At 33.0% G+C, this 14918-nt stretch overlaps 2 protein-coding genes across 2 annotated transcripts; both read left to right on the forward strand.

The window, feature by feature from the left end:
• The first annotated feature begins 4438 nt into the window (after positions 1 to 4438).
• On the forward strand, positions 4439 to 5819 carry LOC106102936 (homeobox protein Nkx-2.1-like). The gene is made up of 2 exons (XM_013282556.1): positions 4439 to 5039; positions 5272 to 5819. Exons 1-2 carry the CDS (start codon positions 4439 to 4441, stop codon positions 5817 to 5819), a joined length of 1149 nt encoding a protein of 382 aa, XP_013138010.1.
• Positions 5820 to 10144: 4325 nt separating this feature from the next.
• On the forward strand, positions 10145 to 10969 carry LOC106102957 (mpv17-like protein). Its single transcript, XM_013282578.1, has one exon. It carries the CDS (start codon positions 10207 to 10209, stop codon positions 10849 to 10851), a length of 645 nt encoding a protein of 214 aa, XP_013138032.1. The 5' UTR covers positions 10145 to 10206; the 3' UTR covers positions 10852 to 10969.
• The last annotated feature ends 3949 nt before the right edge of the window (positions 10970 to 14918 follow it).

Consider the following 14918-nt stretch of genomic DNA (forward strand, 5'->3'; position numbering starts at 1 on the left):
ATGAATAATTTAAATCGATAAAGATGCAAAATATTTTAATGCTAGTACAATAATATTAGTGTTAATTGATTTATTTCTTTATTACCAGTTTATTACAAATTATGCAAAAAAAACATTATGTTATTAAAGCTTTCGTGAGACATTATATTATTTAAATTATAACACGGATAAACTGTATAAACTGTCGGTGCCTACACCGAATTTTATCACGTGAGTTTAGCCGTGTTATAATTTAAATAGGGATTATGCTTTTAAAAATTGTTATTAACTCAATAAAAGTGTTTCTATACTGTTTGTTTTATAAAGATTGAGCTACATTTCTCATTTATTATGCTTAGTAAGAAATGCCCAATAAAGTTGCTCTTAAGTGTACAGACGCTGGAACAGGAGTCCGGCGTCCAAATAAAAGCTAACGAGTGCGTACTGCGCGGGCTTAGTAATGGTGTACAGACGGTCGCAATGCAGTCAAATTATAATAATTTTACATGTATTATTTAGAAACTTTAAAAAATCTATACATTTTGTCCGTTGCTCTTGTATTATTTTTCTTAAAGAAGTTATTAAATTTCAATAGTATGTTCATCAACTAGTCAATTGTGCGATATTTAAGTTTTTGTTTGTGAAACATCTTACTCTTGCTAATATTATAAATGCGAAAGTTTAGATGGATGGATGTTTGTTAGAGTTTGTAGCCTAAACGGCTAAACTGATTCCGATGAAATTTGGTACAGATGTAGAATATAGTCTGGATGAACCCATAGGCTATTCACTTTTCTTTTTTTTAATTCCACGCTGACGGAGTCGCTGGCGAAACCTAGTTTGTAATAAAAACGTATTTTCAATACAACCTATTATTTTGTTTTTAATACTTATAGTTGCATTTACCTTTTATTACAAAATTGTGACACTGTTGAAATAAATTAAATAAAAATGACTATTCAAACACGAGTTTCGAGCGAGTGTACTCGCGGGTGGCACGGTATCGGACTATCGGGCCAGATCACCTTCTATACAGAGATAACCTTAAAAGCACTACCAATATTAATACATCAAACACCCACGTGCACTACATTCATCACAGACGGACGGACGGACGAGACGGGCTCAATCTATTTCCAATGAGCAAAACCAACTCTGTTTAGGCGCCGTTCCTACAAAGTTTTCTCTAATCGCAATAAATATCTCGACTGCAAGCTCGCGACTTCGTTGCCTGAAATTAAAAAATAATTTTCATTCTCTTATAAAAAAATGTATATGTAATAGTCTGAAAGAACACATAGGTTATTTATTCTCGGGCGAAAGCTAAACTTACTAGTATTATAAATTAGAAAGTTTAGATGGATGGATGGATGGATGTTTGTTAGAGTTTGTAACTTAACTTAACAGTGGTAGTGCCCGCTTTAACATCTTAGCACGAATGGGCCGGTACGCCCGGTGTAATACCACGACCACACAGAAGACAGGCGTGAAATAGGAGCAATTCCGTGTTTCGTCTGATGAGTGTGGTGCAGGAGGCCTAATTTAAGTCCCTTTCTCTTTACCACCCTTTTCTTATAAGGAGAGGTTGGGAAGAGGAAGTGGATTTGACGGTGGAGGAGATGCGTAGGAAGGGGAAATATCCTCTATATGTGCATCTCCTCCTCCGTCGTATAAGGGTAGGCAACGCATCTGCAATTGCGGATGTCTATGGGCAGCGGTCGCTTCGCCATTTTGGCGGTTTCAGGTGGTCGCTTGCTCGTTTGCCACCTTGTTATATAAAAAAAAAAGTTTGTATCCTAAACTAGTATTACAAATGAGAAAGTTTAGATGGATGGATGTTTGTTAGAGTTTGTAGCCTAAACGGCTGAAGGGATCTCGATGAAATTTGGCATAGATGTAGAGGATAGTCTGGAAGAACACATAGGCTACTTGCTTTTGATTTTTTTTAATTCCGCGCGGACGGAGTAGCGGGCGAAAGCTAGTAGTTACATAAATCTTAAATGAAACAAAAACAAAACATTTTAGAACTTAAAAAAATATTTTCCCGAAATTGTCCACTTTTAAAAACACGAGTCTTCCCATAAACTCTCAAGTTTATTACTGAAATGACATTTTTTAAACCCGTAACTTTAAAAAACATTAAAGTTGCCACTTAAAAATTGTGGATATTTAGTATATAATTTATGGTGTGACAAACTAGTGCTTAACATTTTATTGTTGTTTACTAAAATGTCACTAAGCATAAACACTTATTTTAATCGCAAAGAAGTCAATTAACTTACTAGTCAATTTTGTAATATATTTTATTGTAACATTATGACTTTTTTCAAAATTGTTTATTTTTAAATATACGTAATGGTTTGGGGGAAAGCATAGAGTATTGGTGAACTTTTCTTTTAATTCCACTCATAGATCAAATCGATAGCTAGTTATTCTATATTTGTGTTTCTAAACTGCTTGCATCATAAATTATTTGTTTTAATACGTAATATGGTGGAGGGGACCCCGTTCCAGCCAGACACTATTTGCGTGCTCAGTTTCAAATTAATTACACTTCATAAATCATCGAATGACGTCACAGATGTCGATAAAACAGTTTGCATTCAGATGTTTCTAGAAGGAAAATAATACCAGTATTCTTTCCATTTTATTCAGTAATTACTTACTAGTATTGATTACTGAATTTTGAATACAATCAGATTTAGATCAGTTAAACTATGTGTAAAGATAATAAATATTTTTTAGTTAACTATTTTTAGGTAGAGATATAAAACAAATCACCTACACTAAGGATCTCCCTTAGTGGCTAATAAGTGGGGTTATAAAGGCGGGATTACCCTAGCTATAGTGTTATGAGGGACGTTAATTGGCCCTATCTGTCACAATATCACAAATCGTGCCAGCTACTTGCATGGCATTTGCCAGTAGCTTACATACAAGTGTGCCAGCGACTGGCATATGTACCACGAGATATAGAACAAGCGCCACGTGTCTTAGAAATGTATTTTGTATCAACAAAATAGTTCTTTGTTACAAATATCTCGTGTTACAGACAGTGTAGAAGTGTCGGGTTTCCGTACGGAAGTGTTCGGGTTTTATGACCTCCAGTGGCGGACAATGTTAGAAAAAAATGTAAAAGAAATGTAGAAAAAAATGTTTTTACCACTGTCTCTTCGGTTTTATGTCTACGCTTTGACAGATACGAATTGGAACAGTTGATGCGTTTTTTTGCATGATAGTAATCTTACTAATTTTATAAATAAAAAAAGTTTAGATGGATGGATGTTTGTTAGAGTTTGTAGCCTAAAATGTTGAACTGATTTAGATGAAATTCTGCATAGACGTAAGCAGAGAATAGTCTGGAAGAACACGTGGCTACTTACTTTGATTTTTTTAATTCTGCGCGAACGGAGTCGCGGGCTCAAACTAATCTTGAAACGATAAAATGTGTTTTTAACTATTTGGGGAAGAAATCTTCGTTTTATCGATAAGTTAATACTGTGTGCACGGTTAAAAATATAATTGAAATAACTCAAAAACTACTAGGCCGATTTCAAAAATTCTTTCACCATTAAAAAGGTCAGTAACGAGTAACATTGGCAATTTTTTTAATTCCTTACCCAGTCGCCAGTAACAATTAGTTTATTATAATTGTTATTTCTTTATCAAACTGAAGGAAGGAATTTATTTTATAAAGAGTAAGTTTTTTTATCTGTTTATTTACCTAAGTCAATTTAAAAGGTGTGAATAATTTTGTATAGACGTTTTGTCATCGGTTTGAGGTGATTGAGCTGCCGACGCAGTACTTGAACGCACGTTGACAGAACTATGAAGTTGTTTATACGGTTTCACCACCGTGGATATAATAGGTAAACATAATTTGAATTCCAGTGTTCGGTGATTATTAGTTTTTTTTTTAATATAGCCTCTAGAGGCCTTTTCTTATGCCCTATTTGTTTTTTTTTATTACGTTTCTAATAGAGTATTAAAAGATATGTACGTATTACAAAGAATTTTGATTCCATCTTAACGCAAAAAACGTTGTAAAAAGTATTACATTGTTTATTTTATTTGATTGGTTGTTTCAAATCCATTTAAAAACAATTTAAGCCGCAAAATAAACAAATGAACGAGTTAAGACCAATAATAAAATGACGTCATCCAAATCAGAGAAAAGGGATCGAACACCCGCCAAATGAAATCACTCACCCGTTTATTTACGCCGCGTAGTAAACAGACATGCTAAAGCGGGAAGGATATACAAGCATGTTTCATGTGAAAGAAAAGGACAACAATATAACCGAAAGCTCCGCCCACAACGGGCGTGGATTGGTTTGGAAGTACAATCTTTAGCACCATCAGTCTTCCATTGAAAGTCGTTTAAACACCAACCTATACCAGGCGCACCCTAAATCCATTTGTCACAGTGAATAATGAATAAGTGTTAGTGAATTAAACTATGGAGTCCTACGAACAAGCTTACAACAACAATTTGAAATACGAATTAAAAAACGATTTCTACAATTATCAAGAAACAAATTCGAAAACTCAAAAAACTGACGATTCAAATTACAGATTGAAAATAGACGATAGTACTAATTTAACAACACCATTCTCAGTGAAAGATATATTAAATATAAATCAAAATTACTACGAACGAAACGATATGTGGAAGAATGGAAGAGAAAATCGAGTTGGTGACTTCGAACCTGTATACCATCAGAACCAATATTGCCCGGATTACGTCACGCAAGTGTACCATAACATACCAGGACATAACATGGATTATTGGAATACAGAAGTATACGAGCATAAAGGAGATGAATATTACAATTATAATCAGTATTACCACAACTTCTATCCTCATGAATATCAAGAAGTACCAACAATATCTCATACAGGAGAAAGTTCGAAACATGATAGTGTTGAGAGAAACCCTCCCAGTGTGATGCCTTTAGCTCCAGTATCAGACAAAATTCAACAACCAATAATTCAGAATTTCAATAACTACCCAAAAACGGATGTATTAGAAAATTTCACCGCTATATCGAGGAAAACAAGTAAGGTTTCAGTCTATTTACGTATTTGTACATTAAAAAAATATCCTATTCGAAAATTGTTTTTGGTACTAAATTTTTATAAAAAAAACTTAAATTTATGTTAGAAGATGGTAGACTATTGGTTTGTAATGAATCTTGACTTTAATTTACCAAAGACAATCTCTAGTCCTTTTAAGAAACAGTGATAATTTTTTATTGTTTACTTTTTTAACCAGTGTTATCTAATTTACAGAGGCAGTACCTAACGGGAAAACAGACAAAAAGGATAAGAATACGAAAAGAAAACCCAGAATTCTCTTCTCTCAAACACAAGTTCATGCTTTGGAGATACGTTTTCGTACACAAAAATATTTAACAGCGCCAGAAAGGGAGCAATTAGCAAAAACTTTAAATCTATCACCAACACAAGTGAAGATATGGTTTCAAAATAGAAGGTACAAAAGTAAAAGAGTAATTGCACCAGAAGTGTCAACATCAACTGATGCGAAGCCAAGCAAAAGTTCCACTGGACGAAAGTTATACAAACCAGAGACTGAAGTGAATCAAATTAAACTAGAAAATTATGAAACTACGAAAACTGAATCTACAATTTGTGATACGAATATGCCGATTTATTTCGACGATAGTCTAAATTATGATAATGTAGATGATAAATATTATAGAAATTCAAATTTGGAACAGAATGTTGAAATAACATCGAATTACACGAATGTTAGAGAAACAGATTACACGGAACAAAATGATATTAAGAAATTTTATACTATGAATTATGTTTGTTGATAAACGATGTATACAAAGAGATTGAAAAATAAATAGAGGAGGCAATGAACAAAAATTTTCCATCCGGTACTTTCTTTGGAAATTACTAAATCAGTTGTTTAGTTCAACGCCATCTCGTGTGCATATTGACATGTAATAAAACATTTTACATTTTTTTTTAAATAAACTAAAGAGTGATGAATAAATTAAACTGTTAATTTAAATACAATAAATTATATTGAAATGTAGTTTTGAGGATCTATAAATAGATATCGTTAGTGTGAAAAAAGTGTTTCAAATGTCAACTTGCCTCCTCTATGTTTTTTGAATCTCTTTGTTTCTATATACAAATAGACTGATAACCAAAGAGTATTATTGTTATTGAAATAAAAAAATAGTTTCGACTGCGCTCCGTGCAATTTATATATTTTCACATAAGTTTTTTTTTTTTTAAATTAAGTTAGTCAGTAATTTGTAAATAAAGAGTATTACCTAAAATGGGTTTTATTTACCTCAGACAATTGCTAATATTCAATTTTCTTTTTTTTTTTACTAATAAGTCACTGTTTGCCTTGAAGAGGCATTTATAGATTAACCGGGCTTGAGGTGGCCGAGTCAGATGGCGCTTAGCCTAAACCTCGTTTATGAGTAACTGAGCTCGTGGGCTCCCTAAGAAGCCTCGGTACGAGCTGTTACTAGTTATGATTACCGGATTGGGATGCCACCGAGCTCTTAGATCGCTTGAGTGGACGCTCCATAGAGTGACTAGGCACAAGGGCGATTAATCTTCTTTCTTATCCTACATTTGTTAACAAAATTCGATTAGTGTAAAACGTTTTGTCACATTTATCATACTGATATTATAAAAATATTAGTCGTAGTAGTTTGTAGCCTAAATTGCTAAACCGATTTCAATTAAATTTGGCATGGATGTAAAGGTTAGTCTGGAAGAACATATATGCTACTTGGTTTTGTTTTTTTTTAATACCACGCGGACGGAGTCGCGGGCGAAAGCTAGTTATATAATTTAAATTTTAATATGTTAAATATATTTCGGTTGGTTGTCTTTCTGTAAGTGTCTGACAATGTTTTCTTTTTTTATTAATGCCCGCGTGATATTAAAAAAAACTATAGCCTATGTTACTTACTGATAACGTAGGTTTTTAATGTTGAAAGAATTTTCAAAATTGCCCCAGTAGTTTTTGAGTTATTTCAATCCATACAAAATATACAAAGCTTTCCTCTTTATTTTATTAGTATAGATAATTAATTTATTAATAATGTAAATGCGAATCTTTGGATGGATGTTTGTTAGCAGATAACTTAATACGGCTGAACATATCTGAATAAAATCTGGGGCAGTGATAGATTACTCTCAGGAACAAATCGCGGACGACAGCTATATTTTGTCTAATCGAAATTTTAGTTTCTTGTAAACAATATAGTTAACTAATATGAATTAATACAGAATTTCTAAGGAACGAAGCTACAAGATAATACTATCTATGCCATTTGAATGAATTACGTGTACAAATACACATAATATTCGCTTGTACACTTTGGCTATGAAATTACAACAAAGGTATTCGAATCGAAATTTAAGTAAATCCTTATGGTTTTAAATTTTATAATATATTTTCATAAAAATGTTTTAGACTAGCTGTAATTAAAAAAAAAAACATTTTTTTTCTTTATGTTATTCATAACGTAGTTTTTTAATGGTGAAAGAAATTTTGAAATCGTCCCAGTAGTTTTTGAGTTCTTTCAATACATACAAAAATACAAACCTTTTCTTTGTAATATTAGTATACGCTAGTGTACAGATTCGTACTTTTTAAATTATCAGATTTTTATTGTATACGTTCAATGTACTAAAATTAGTCCTGCGAGTGAAACAAAAAACGTCTACATGAGAGCTGCGTTACAGTTTTTCAGTTCAATTTGTAAAGATCGCTTTTATCTGAATTGCTACCATACCTCGCTGAGGGTGGGGTCACACAAACGAACGTTTACACGCTTACTCTATACTTGTTTTTTCCCTTTTTTATTACTGAAATATGTTTTACTAAATAGCTCTGTGTTTAAGGATTTACTTGTTATCAATTTTTTTTTATTATTATAAAAGATATATGGAATACAACAATACTATAAACAAATATAAAAAACTACTTTTTTAGAAATTAAGCATGAGCAATTTATATAATCGAAAAAAATAAAACAAAATTCCTAGTTTTACTGTGTGAATTTAAAAGAGTCTTATACATATGTAAATTTAAATGACGGAATAATGTGTTATAAAAACGCAGCGTTCGAAACGCGACGTTTCAACCGCTCGTTAGTGTAAGCCATCCCCTATCTGTCGGGCGCAGGCGCCGGCGCCAATATGAGATATTGATCCCCAAACACGTGTCCCGATATACTCAAATATGGGAATAGGGAACCTGTATTATGGGAAAGCACGCCACCTGTTTCTAAAAGCTTTATTACTTCTATACTGTATTTTTTATTAACTTTTTAAAATTTCGACGCAGTTAAAGATTTTTATGATAAAATCATTAGGTTTTTTAAAGTCGTAAAGATTTAAATGACTTTTAAAAAGCTCTCATCTGGCTTTTTAAAGACATCGGAATTAATGTAATAATTTATTAATTATCAAATAATGAATAAAAACTATTATCTTTTCTTCATAATATTTTTTTTAAAGTTGCTGAATTAAATTAAGTAACTTTTCTAATTAAGTAACAGTAACCTGTTTATTTTATGTGACCTAATTTATTTTTCTACATTACAATGGTTTGTAACTATTTTCACCAAACTTATTCAAAACAAAAGCTTTACTACGAGGGTGATAATCGCCATCTTGTGGTGAGTAGCAGTATTAAAAAATGGTTTATGTTATAGCGCCATCTATGTGGGACTGTTTTCGTTATTTGACACATTTGTGCACAAAGCTTGTTTTCCCTACTGACAAAAGGCGTCGTTAAATTAATAGATGGCGCTTTATGGATTATCTAACAAATTTTTTATGAGACTTTATTTAAAAGTATTATTAACTATATAAGTGTAATGGCAAGAACCATGAAGAGTGAAAAACCAACCAATAAAATATTTTTTTTTTTAATATTTATTAATAATGAAAAATTTATTTATAAAGTTGCAAAATTTGTTTTGACAAAATGTGTGAATGGGTACTTTGGGAAATCAACGGGCCTATTTTAATTTGTTTTATTTCATTAGAATGCTAGAGTTTTACTCGCCTTTTTATTTATATTCACTTTCAATATGCGCCAACAATTTTTAAAGTTTTCAAATCCTAACGGTTAAAGTATACATCTGGAGCTAATTTGTGTCCAATTGAATGATCACGTGAGCGGACCTCACGCGAGATGTTGCAACGTCATCTATCACAAAGCGATCTCCGAATCGATTCACCCGAGCTAAATAATCGAATAATGACCGAATTATTCGATTAATAACTAAAAGTATTCTATTGTTCTTAGCGCTTCGCTGTGGGTGGCCGATTGCACGCCTAGATTATACTAAATAGATCATTTAAAAAATTGCGTTTAAATTGAAGATATTAGTATTAAATACCACAGTTTCGAAGCAGTTATAAATTATACTTATATAGACTGGGAGCGCGAGCTACTTTTCCGGGAGTTAAAGCTCAACCCGTCGGCATAATCATGTCAATATTGGCTGAGCCAGCATCTCAAGCGGCTGTACGATTATGCCAGATTATGACAGCTCGTTTCTTAAAGTCTACTATAAGTTTGACACTATTGGATTGACATGTCTCTCCCAAGACAAAAATCCTCCTTTACCTAAGATTAAAAAAATATATATAACAGACAAGTTGGCTTGACACGCTTAGATTTCAAGTCACAGTTTGCGATTATTCCTTGTTTTATGTTTATTAAATTAACTTTATTATTACAGCAGAACCTCGATAACTCAAACCTCGGTTACTTAAAAACCTCTATGACTTCAAAAAATAATATGCTCCCTTCCCAACAGAGCCCAAAACCTCTACAACATAGACCCTTGATAACTTAAAATATTTTATGCTTCCCTTGGACTTTAACTTATCGAGGTTTTACTGTACTAATTTTCGCAAGAATTTGGAAATAACGTTTGATAGAAAAGTAAATTTTAGTTGTCTATTATATTAATATTTCAAACATACGATAATTCACGTAGAAGCTTGAATAAAATGCCGTATTACCGCGTCCCGCGCGTCCAAAAGTATGGTCAACAAGTTTCTTCCATTGTTTAAAACTAATTACAATTTTTCTTATCTTTAAATGATGTTTTTTTCTTTATAATCTATATCAAAAAATTGACAATGACAAAACAGTGATAGAAAAACAATAATGCTAAAATAAAATATTATTCAGAAATAATTATAATGAGCGGCATAATAACTAAAGTATGTAGATTGCCGGTGCAATTTCCTTTATTACGAGGCATGGTGTCATACGCCATCATATGGCCCACTTGCAGCATAGTACAGGAGTATTTGGAACATGGTACAAGTATAGAAAACGCTGACAAAAACAGAGCAGCTAGATATGGCATATTTGGAACGTTTTTCATGGCTCCTGTATTTTACAACTGGATGAAATATACGAGTAGATTCTTCAAGGGGAAAACGTTAATAACAGCTATCACAAGAGCCGTTATTGAACAAATATCGTATTCCCCATTAGCTATGGCTTATTTCTTCTTCGGTATGAGTGCTTTAGAAGGGAAATCTTATAATGAATGCGTTGATGAAGTAAGAGAGAAATTCTGGCCGACTTATAAGATCGGCGCCCTCTTTTGGCCGACAACGCAAACTATTAATTTCTACTTCATATCGGAGAAGAATCGTATAGTATTTGTAAGCGCTGCTAGCTTCGTCTGGACTGTGTACCTAGCTCATGTGAAATCTAGAAATAAATTTATTGAACCTGATGTTCAAGAAATTGAATTGACTGATGAAATTATTATGCCACAAAAACAAAGAAAGCAACAAAACATATCGACACTCGTCCGTAATCCAGAGGGGTAGGCAGACCAGGGACTTAACGGTCCTGGCCTACATCTCTTGCTTCCACATTCAATTATTCACAGAACGTTATTTTTATAAGATTTTTATGTGATTTATAACTCATTATACAAAAACATACTTGGATAATTTAACTTGTTTTATTATTAAAATAACATTATTAAATAGTATACATTAATCTATATTATCTATACTATTATAATAAAGCGTAAACACACACTTCTTTGTTGCCTAAGTTGTCAGCAATTACAGCATATTTTTGAATGATTCTCTTTTTAATAAAAAACCCTGCACTTACGTCACGCTTGAGGCTATATATTTTCACGCCATAAATTTAGGGGGTAAATATTTTGGATAAAATCCCTAATGTGGGAAAGAGACCATAAGTTGCTGCCAACATCAAGAAAGTAAGATTGCTAAGGCTTGTCATGTCCTAATTTCATGCGGATGAAGCCGCACGGGAACAGCTAGTAATAAATAAGTACATAGGTTTTCACACCATTTATTCTAGAAACTGTTATTTATTTTAGTTTATTAGGAGAACAGCAGCCAAAATAATGTGATAAAAACTTATTGTTCTCTTTTTAGAAGTGTTATAGATTTTTCCAGTGATTGCGGGGAATTAAAAAATGTAAGTGGTCTATGCTTTCCACATACTACGTCTCTATTAAATTTATCGAGATTCATTAAGCTGTTTTGGAGATAACATTCATCCATCCATCTTTCGCTTTTATATAAACTAATATTATAAAGAACAAAGATTTGTATTTGTGAGTTTTTTTATGTATTGAAATATCTAAAAATAGTACACTAATTTTAAAAATTCTTGCACCATTAAATAGCTATGGTACCACTGAGTAAACGCCATCTTTTTTATTGTTTTTTTTTTATTTTACGAGGACGAAGTCGCGAGCAACAGCTAGTAACAGTTTAACCGTAGAATTCAACGTTATCGTTGTCTCGACAGAATCGAAATGCACTAATATTTACTTTTTACATGTTTAATCGTTGGATGCGTAAAGCGGATGTCCGCATTATGGAAGGCATTGGGAAAGGCCTATGTCCAGCACTGGGCAGATAAAGGCTGCTGCTGCCGGTGATGATGATGATGATGATGATGATGATGATGATGATGATGATGATGATGATGATGACATGTTCATTAATACAAATAAAGTTAAATCGATATAGCGAGACACCGTCGACCGTTTCTCATAATAGTATTCAACATAAATTACATAAAAAAGGCCTCCAGCGTTGTTCGACGCGTTCTTCATGATTCTCGAATAAAAAACAACAAAAAGAATTATGAGCATTAGAATTAATAATGTGAATGAATTTTTATGAGAGATTTTTATTGAGGTCATTAATCATTTTTTGTCAACGATATGGGGTCGGGGTTCATTTGTTTTTTAATAAACTATCGTTTTCATTGACGAAACATTCACACGAAGCAACATCTTTGATGTTTAGGTGTTCTGAAATACGCTACTGAGAATGTATGAATATGAGCAGCATTCATTTCGCTATTTCGGCGAATTCCTGTATACCCTTATTCAATTGTCATGTACAATCAAGTACACTTAGTGATTGCTTCTTTTATTGGCTGTTTTTTAATCAAAATATGTTTCCGGCAGATCTGAGAAGAACACCTATAGTCCTTTCGATATATAGATCCAAATTGGCCCGTGAAAAAACATATAACGATTAATTAGTGCGATAATATGTTGTACGGTCGTCCGCTACCGTCGCTCGAAGTTTGGGAACAAAAGCGCCGAAACAGGTCCTTTTTCACTTAACGATTGCGCTCGCATCGTTCGCTACCAAAAAAATTGCTAAAAAACACCTCCTATACCTGATGCAAGAGAGATATCTAACATAGAGTTGTATTACCACTAGAAATTATTTTCACACAGCATTTTTAAATTTTTAAATTTAAATTGTTATTAGAAGAATACTGTAGACATAGTAACTTTGAAGAAATATCATATTTTTAAAAGGGCAAATATTCTTGTTTTTTTACAAAATTACTATGAAAGTAGACTGTGAAGAAGGTCTTGCTTCCTGTAATATAGGTCCTCACCTAGCTCAGAAAGCAGAGCCCAATGATTATTGTGCAACTGGTTTGATAAATTAAAGTGTATTTTATTTTTATTTTTAATTATTGATAAAGATGTATGAAGAGAACTTTTGACAGGATGATGTTGATGATATGCTGTTTTTAATTTATTCGTGTGTAGTGGCAGCTCTATATGATTACATAAATGAACTATTTCACGCTACAGGATAGGACTATATTTTGTTAAAAGATAACATTGACCAGAATCACAAGACGCGCGTTTTTTTCCGTCCCCGGACGAACAAACGTACAAAAAGACCTTTCCTCACCTGCTGTGACACATTATTTATTGTTATTTAGTTTAAAAAAAACACACGGTCGCTGATTTTAGTACGGGTAGCTTGAGTAATGGATTCGATCCTTGACGTTTTATAATTACCGTGAAATATGATTTTCCATGCTTTTTGATAATGAAAAGAATATCTCAAGAGATTTTTGATACGAACGTCGAACAAAGAAATAGTTTCGCATAATTTGGATTTTTACAACACACCACAAGTAAGCCTTACTCCCTCACATATATGTATTGTCAATTCGGAATTCAGATCAGAAAATAGGCGTAATTATGTTTTTAAACTGTTTTGTTTCAAATAGATGCTTTAATTTTTTGGACAATTATATCCCCGCCTGCTTCTTGTACAGGAAAGTAGTCTGAATTACTCCCTTACATACCAGTAAAATTCCTGTCAAAATCGGTTCACCCGTTTCGGAGATTATCCGAAAAGAAGGCGGATTTGCGCACAGTTTTTTAATTGCATAAGTATAGACACTTCAATAAAACGACGGATCTAGGGGCAGGGGGAGGGGTCATGGGGTCATGTTAAGATGTTAAAAAAAAGCAGAAAAAAAAACAGCACTCTTCTTTTGTCATTAATGTCATCTCTTACAATCTCGTTGACAACAACAGGGACAAAACATATCAATAAAAATATTTGAATGCAATTGAAGACAATAAAACATTTATCTATGTACTAAATGGATAAAATTCCTTGCTTCGTGTCGATTTAAACGCGTAGTTAATACTGGCAATTCAAATCTCTATTATTAGTTCGGATTCTCACCACCGCGAAACGTAACCATCAGCGCCAAACGGTGAAAATCAAATGCGCACAATACCACGCCTCGTATCCTGTTTTTAAAAGATGTTTTAAATGACAAAATTAGTGGATAAGAGTATATAACGATCAAATTAAGACGGCGTAAAGACAATATCGGAATGGTTTTACCACGAAATGATAATTACAACACAAGTGTACACGGTGTGGGCAATAAAAGACCGAAATGGGCACCCGGAGGCAACAATAATGCTTGTTTTATGATCAATTTACTAAATTCAAAGTTTAAAATCCGACTTCAGAGATGCAATTCTTAATATAAACACGCGGCCATTATAAACTTTACGATGTTAAGGCGACTATACTCCGTTTGAATTGCAAATGCAATAGTTAACATAAACATAAACGAAGAATACGTATTAATATGTATTAATACAATAATGGACAGTGATATTCTAAATTAACATTGGTACTATCAGGAAATACAACGATACGCAACGAACAACTCCTAACACGTTGTAGAGAGCAGCCGATCGGCCAGCAAATAAAACGCCGCAAGTTATGGATTGGCCATACGCTTCGCCGGGATCCCAGTCACATTCCCAGGGAGGCCCTAAAGTGGATCCCACAAGGAATAAGAAAGCGTGGCAGCCCTAAACAAACCTGGCGGCTGTAAACTGTAAATATTTTTGATCAAGTCTTAAAATAGATGTTAGAAAGCTTAGTATAAAGTTGATATATATTGTCCCCGTATAAAAATATAACTATTGCTATCTCAATCTTTTCAAAGATAAAAATGAGAAAGATAGATAAATGATCTTCGTTTTGAGAGAGGTTTTATCCGGTTCCCAGGTGGCCTAATCAAGTGCACTTAACCTCTTAAAACATAATTAAAA

This window comes from Papilio polytes, unplaced genomic scaffold, assembly GCF_000836215.1.
Source record: "Papilio polytes unplaced genomic scaffold, Ppol_1.0 DF823890.1, whole genome shotgun sequence".
NCBI lineage: Eukaryota > Metazoa > Arthropoda > Insecta > Lepidoptera > Papilionidae > Papilio > Papilio polytes.

Bases quoted from the DNA above. Each gene is read 5' to 3' on its own strand.
- LOC106102957 (XM_013282578.1), top strand. From the start codon at position 10,207: ATGAGCGGCATAATAACTAAAGTATGTAGATTGCCGGTGCAATTTCCT.
- LOC106102936 (XM_013282556.1), top strand. From the start codon at position 4,439: ATGGAGTCCTACGAACAAGCTTACAACAACAATTTGAAATACGAATTA. The intron at 5,040-5,271 runs GTAAGGTTTCAG...TCTAATTTACAG, and splicing joins CGCTATATCGAGGAAAACAA to AGGCAGTACCTAACGGGAAA.